This window comes from Ornithodoros turicata, chromosome 1 (assembly GCF_037126465.1).
Source record: "Ornithodoros turicata isolate Travis chromosome 1, ASM3712646v1, whole genome shotgun sequence".
Taxonomy (NCBI): domain Eukaryota; kingdom Metazoa; phylum Arthropoda; class Arachnida; order Ixodida; family Argasidae; genus Ornithodoros; species Ornithodoros turicata.
Window position 1 is genome coordinate 5,393,462 of NC_088201.1, and position 6,248 is coordinate 5,399,709.

Genomic DNA, 6,248 nt, shown 5'->3' on the forward strand with positions numbered 1-6,248 from the left:
TAGGACATTATTCCAAAAAAAGGAAAATCGTTACCCTTGTCCGTCAAAGTTTCCGATCGTATATGTGCTGATACTTTGGTGATATTGCAAATATAACCTAGTCATTATCACCAACCGATATGAATGTGATAATATAACAACCAGTGGAGGTGTGTGTCTATTATATTTATCCCGGATTGGTAACAGAAAATCACACTGATTGGAACCTGATGGTGACCTGAACCGCTTGGGCTGGGGGGCTGTGGAGTAATGCAGTACTACGGGGGAAATCCCCACGCATATACAGCCTTCGGTGACTTTGCTGGACAAACACATCTTTGGTCAGCGCGCATCTGCTTCTGTAGTGGCATGCATATCCCCGTCGTGTGGAGCTCGCATCGAAAGGACGGCGCGGAAGAAATAGCTGCTCTAAAATTACGTCTTCCGCAAGAGCTAAATCAAGCCGCCACTAGCGCGGGGCAGCAGCTGGGCCTAGCAGCGATGTGGGCCGTAACACAGGACGTGTCGTCGGCGGCAATCGCCAACCTAAAGGATACACATGGAGGATCTTTCCATTCCAGGGTCACGGCGGTAAGCCCGTTCACAATTCCAGCGCAGACGACGTTCATGCTTTGCCTACTGCGCCCGCAGACGACGCACAGAACTGTCTATTTTGATCGCAGACGACACTTGGTCTTGTTTATTTCGCTCGCACAAGACACAGAGACTCGCAGATAATGATTAGGACCACGTATATCTTGCTTGCAGACGATCGACAAACTTCCTGACAAGGTTTTGCTGCTCATTTTTTCCTACCTACCCCAAAGAGAAATCGGCCGTCTGGCACGGGTATGCCGCAAGTGGCGTATGGTATCCGCGGATTCGCGGCTCTGGAGCCACGTCTCACTGCGGCCCGAAGTGTCCGGCCTGCACGTCTCCAGCATCGAGAAGCTTCTGGCACTGATTTCGGTGCGGTTCGGGCCATCGCTTCGCTACATCGAATTGCCTATCGAGCTCATCACGCACACTGTCCTTCATGAGCTCGGCAACAAATGTCCCAACTTGACGCACATGTTGCTCGACTTCTCGACCGCCATGCAGTTGCACGATTTCAACGATCTTCACACTTTCCCGACCAAGCTGCGCGTCATGTGCATCTGCCTCTCGGAAGTCATCTTCATGGAAGGTTTCATGCGAAAGATTTACAACTTCATAAATGGAATTGAAGTATTGCACTTGATCGGTAAGTTGTAATGTCAATGTGCACTTAGATAATGTAGTATATCATCGTTTTACACAGTGTGAAAATGTACCGGCAGATGTCCAAGCTTTCTACTGTGACAGCTGAAGCGTACGAGAGAGGTTTAAGGGAGTTGTGACCACCAATTAACGAAAAAGATAAAATTTGTATCCGTGTGAATTTGCATTTCAAGTTTTACGACAAAGGTGGTAAAACGCACCGCGAATCTCAGCCAAATGATGCCAATTCCTCACGACGTCAGAGCCTTTGAGTTGAAAGGGTTTCGCCAAGTACGACACGAGGGAAAAGAATTCTTTTTTTCCCTCAATGTTCTGACGTGTAGAAGTACAACGGAACAAGAAATACGAAAACGTCACAAAGTCCCGTTACGAACTGTGATTGTGTCCATTCCTTCCCTGACAGGAACCTACGAGAAAGTGGAAGAGGAAGAAGAAGAGATCTACGAAGTAATCAACATCCACAAGCTGAAGAGCGCCGTCCCCAATCTGCGTTGCGTCAACATGTACGGTATCGCTTTCGTGGACGACAGCCACGTGGAAGCCTTCAGCAGCAACTGCATTCAGCTCGAATGTCTGTGCCTCAATTTCTGCACCAAGGTCACGGGATCGACGCTCAAGCTTCTGTTCCAGAGATGCAAAAAGCTGCGCACACTTCTCATGCAACAGACAGGCCAGTTCATAGTTTCTGCCGTTTTCACCTTTTCTAGATGTGTCCGCGTATATAACGAGACACGATTGTGGGAATTTCATACACGCGCAAATTTAGCCATATAAATAAGCGTTGTCATTGAACGAGAATGTTTCTCTCAAGGTGCCTACGTCATTGATGCTTACCACTTTGTAATAACTCGGAAGCAAAATGTCGATTTTTAGAAAAATCCGTCCTCGGCGTTTCGCCAGCGTCCTGTAAAGGGTGCTCCGCCGCAATAACTAAGTCTGTACCAGGAAGCCCACTTTACAGTTCTCGCGCAATCTCTAGAGGTGCGCGCGGACAACATTGAAACCCACGTACACCAGTGTTGGGGATTTGAAATCTCGAATTTGATTTAAATCTGGATTTAAATCTGCAAGAGAGACGGGAAGATATGATTTAGATTTGATTGGCGGCTTCATTGTGAACAGGACTTGGGTTTGGATGGAATCACGTTTTTTCTCTCAAAGATTTGGATTCGCATAATTTGCCATGCTAGCGCGACCGTGGCGCAACGCTTACTCCGGCTGCCTTTGCTATACTTTCTAATGTAATGCTGTCAGTAAATCAATGCACTCTAATATTCAACGAATAGGTCACTCAGGAAACCTTGGCCACTCTTCGTAAGGTAAAAGGTAGTTCTTCGGCGGTACCGCCCGAACACTGCAAGTGGTAGTGAGTCCGGTAGTTTGGTAGTGAGTCCGGTAGTTTGGTAGTGAGTCCGGCGCAGCGAATTACATCCTGTACTGTCAAACTTGGGCTGTAGGACCACAGTCATGCAGATGATCGTACCATGCATTTGTCCAAAATCATTTGAAAGTAACTGTTCAATGCATATATTGCGCGCATATACGAGCAAAAATGCGTGCGGGCACGCAAACTCAATGTGGATCATCAAGAACCATTTGCGCCCAACTGAATCAAGCGAGGTATTCCGCTTTTTTCGTCTAAGGTTTTCAGTTGCTAGGTATTCATTGAGCTTCGTGAGACAAGGTGCTAGTCTTTTTTTCTTTGTCTCGGACGTGCCATTATGCATCTTAATGTTGAATGCCGTTCATAATGAATCTGTATTCTACTGTATACTGTGTTCTAACGTAATAACATGTACAAATAAAACGGGAAAGCTGCTCAGGTATGTCACCATTGTGCCACGATACTTTCCGTGTCTAAGAAAAAATCCGTAAGTGGAACCTTCACCGAGCATACCCCCCCCCCCCCCCCTCCAGCAGTGAATTTCTGGGGAAATCACTGCAGTTATACGAGCACGATATCAAACGCTCTACCACGTCCAACTGCACCGTTCCAGGTCTAAAAGCAGAACATCTTATGGCACTGGACTGGGAAAACACGGGACTCCAAGAACTAGACATAACAGCAACCGAGCTGCCCACGGAATGCCTGAGTGACCTGCTCGCGCGACTCCCCGGCTTGCGCTATCTGAGTGCTGGTCAACAGGACGGCTTCAACGACCAGGTCTGCGTCTCGAGTTCAACCGTGTCTGGGTACTAGACTAGGAAATTCTTTCAGGTCTTGAAGGACTGGATGGAGAAAGGCAACGTGAAAAACCTGATGGCCCTCGACCTGGACCGCAATGAGAACCTTTCCGAGGAGGCCCTCCTCAAACTGATTCGTCTGCAGGGAAACTGTCTCCAGGGCCTCGTCTTGTCGGGGATCCCCCACTTGGGAGAGCAGTTCTGGGCTACTTCAATACCCATGCTCAAGAGTATTCGGTATGGGCTTATCTCCGTGGATAACCATTTTTGAATACAGTCAACCCTCGATTTATGAACACCCTCGGTTCCCCGAAAAATCGTTCATAAATCGAGGGATTCATAAATCGAAAATTCAGTTAACTGAGTACTATCGAGCAAATGCAACAGTATTTCCGAGTTGGGATTGTGTTTATAATGCCATATATTGTGTAATTTTGCTTTTGACCATGCCTTCTGCTGTATCAATTTCACAAAGAACAGACGTTAGCGCATTCACATTCTGTTTATTATGCAATACTGAATTGTTTAATTTTGCTTCGGCCATGCCTTCCGCTGTGTCAATCTTGGAAATAAGAGATGTCATCACATTCGCACTGGACTGGTCTCGGATTTCCTCCGGGATTTTTAACCTCCGTTTATTAATCTCCGGGTTACAGCGACCACCTTATTCATCAACTGAGGTCAGGAACACTTGGTCGCACCTTGTGCGACCCCGGAAATCCCCGTTTGTTGTTCGGATTTCGAGGGGTTAAGAACCGAGGGTGCAATACCTGGAAAACGTTTTGTCCGTTCAGGCGTCATTCATAAGACCACGGAATTATCCCTTTGAAGGTTTCTATTGACCTCGGAACGATCCGTTCATAAATTGAGGGCAAAAACGCTGGGCAACTCCTAGTTGGTTCCCAGAAATTCCGTTCATTATTCGAATATCGAGGTTCATAAAACGAGGGAAAAATGAATGGAAAAAGTTGGTTCCCCGTGCTCGTGTTCATAAAACGAGGGAATTCATAAATCGAAGGTCCATAAATCGAGGGTTGACTGTATTCGGTATTTACCGAGAAATCGGATCCCCGTGACATCCCCAAAATAAGGTGTAAACAAGTCGGATCCATATCGAGGGAGAACGCATGCATGATCTCACTTTTTCGCGCCCTGACTCCACAACAAAAGTACCTTTCTCGAACTCATCATTATAACCTTACATTATCTTTTCTATCCGTAGAATCCTTGTGGCAGGCATGTCCACCGGATGCTGCAAGAAGATCCACCAGAAAGTCCACGTGGACTCTATGCTGGACGCCATTGCCAACAACTGTCCCGACATCGAAAGACTGGAGATCGGTTGGGACAGCGAAACGCTCCGTTTCAGCGATCGCAGCAGCAAGGCCATCGATACAGTTCGAGTCAAGTGCCTCCACTTGCGATGTCTGGTCCTCTGTGACGGAAAGTACTTTGAGCTGGTCAAGTCCAACTTTGACCGAGCTGACCGTCATACTCTCGTTCGCTCGACGACCAACTGCAGGGTGTCCATTGTGTACCTCCTGTCCTGCTTTAGGGATCTCGTATTCAATTAGCTCTCGCCTCGTATTGTCCGACCCGTAGTGTTTCTCATTCTGCTGTGATAAATGCGCCTCACAAAGGGCACATGGGGCACTTGAGGTTGGACGTGCCACGTGCCTTGGACCGCAAGAGTTTGACCCGGCTCCTGTAAGCCTTGATTCTGTAAACTTCCCGTCCTTGCGGTCAGATGTCTCTGAAGTCCCACTCCGGATTCAATTTAGCGTCTAATCTATGTCAATAAAAACTTCATGTCTGTTGTATTCTCCCAAGATGTTGTCCTTTATGTGATACGCGGAATGTATGGTTCCCGCCTGGCAATATTGTTGATCTACGAATAAGACGGCTTGCAAAACTTGTAGCGCAACCTATTATACGCCTGTGGGAATCATGGGAAATACGTTCCCTTTCGCATCCCAGTGGACACCACATATGCCTGAAACATCCCAGAAGAGTCGCCCGTATGTCTTCTGGCCGTTGCACGGACGTACACAATAGGACGCTATTCGTAGCTCGTACAGCCTTCGGACATCCCTTGGACACAGGACGCGTCAGAATAAGACTCAACCACGGCGGACTCAACTGATCCAGAAACTGATTTATCCAATGATTGTGCGTAGACATGTAGTGTTGATGGAATCAGAGAGTCGAACCAAACATCGAGCCTGAACCGAAAATCGCTATTTTTAGCCGAACCAAAACTATTGGCGCCATCTTGGAGCTGAACCGGAACTAAACCGCTAAAGAAATTTCGGTAACCGGTTCACACCTACTCAAATTACCGACTGTGGGAGAAATTGAAATTATGCTACATAGAGTGTGACTGATGTATGTGAACGACTTTCATATGCCACACTTTAAGAAGAAAGGAGTAGTAGCATCACAAAAGGGCGTCGCAAAAGGACTAAATTTACTATGCGTGAGCAAATTAGTCCATTTGGGGACTAAATGAATTGCCACAACCATTAGGCCCTTTCTGGACTAAATGCACGGGGCTAAATGAGTGTCATAGAATGGGTACTGCATTTCACGCCTTGTCTTCATGGTCCTTATGTACATAATCCATGAGCATGAATGAAAATACTTTGAATTAAACCGTGAAATATATAGAGAGTAAGATAAAACCTTGTGATATGCACAAGACACAATTTGCCAAGGAATACTCTGTGGGGAAACAGCACAAGAAAGATGAAGGGTCTCGTCGACGTCCACGGAAGGCACAAACGGTACAAAAATCCAACACTGATCATTAAATAAGTTGAAAACTT

At 46.7% G+C, this 6,248-nt stretch overlaps 1 protein-coding gene across 1 annotated transcript; it reads left to right on the top strand.

The window, feature by feature from the left end:
* Positions 1–406: 406 nt before the first annotated feature.
* LOC135377372 (F-box/LRR-repeat protein 12-like) lies at positions 407–5,065 on the top strand. Its single transcript, XM_064609734.1, has 6 exons — positions 407–570; positions 748–1,222; positions 1,643–1,909; positions 3,237–3,403; positions 3,458–3,660; positions 4,646–5,065. The coding sequence occupies exons 1-6, from the start codon at positions 481–483 to the stop codon at positions 4,995–4,997; spliced, it is 1,554 nt and encodes a 517-aa protein (XP_064465804.1). The 5' UTR covers positions 407–480; the 3' UTR covers positions 4,998–5,065.
* Positions 5,066–6,248: the final 1,183 nt, after the last annotated feature.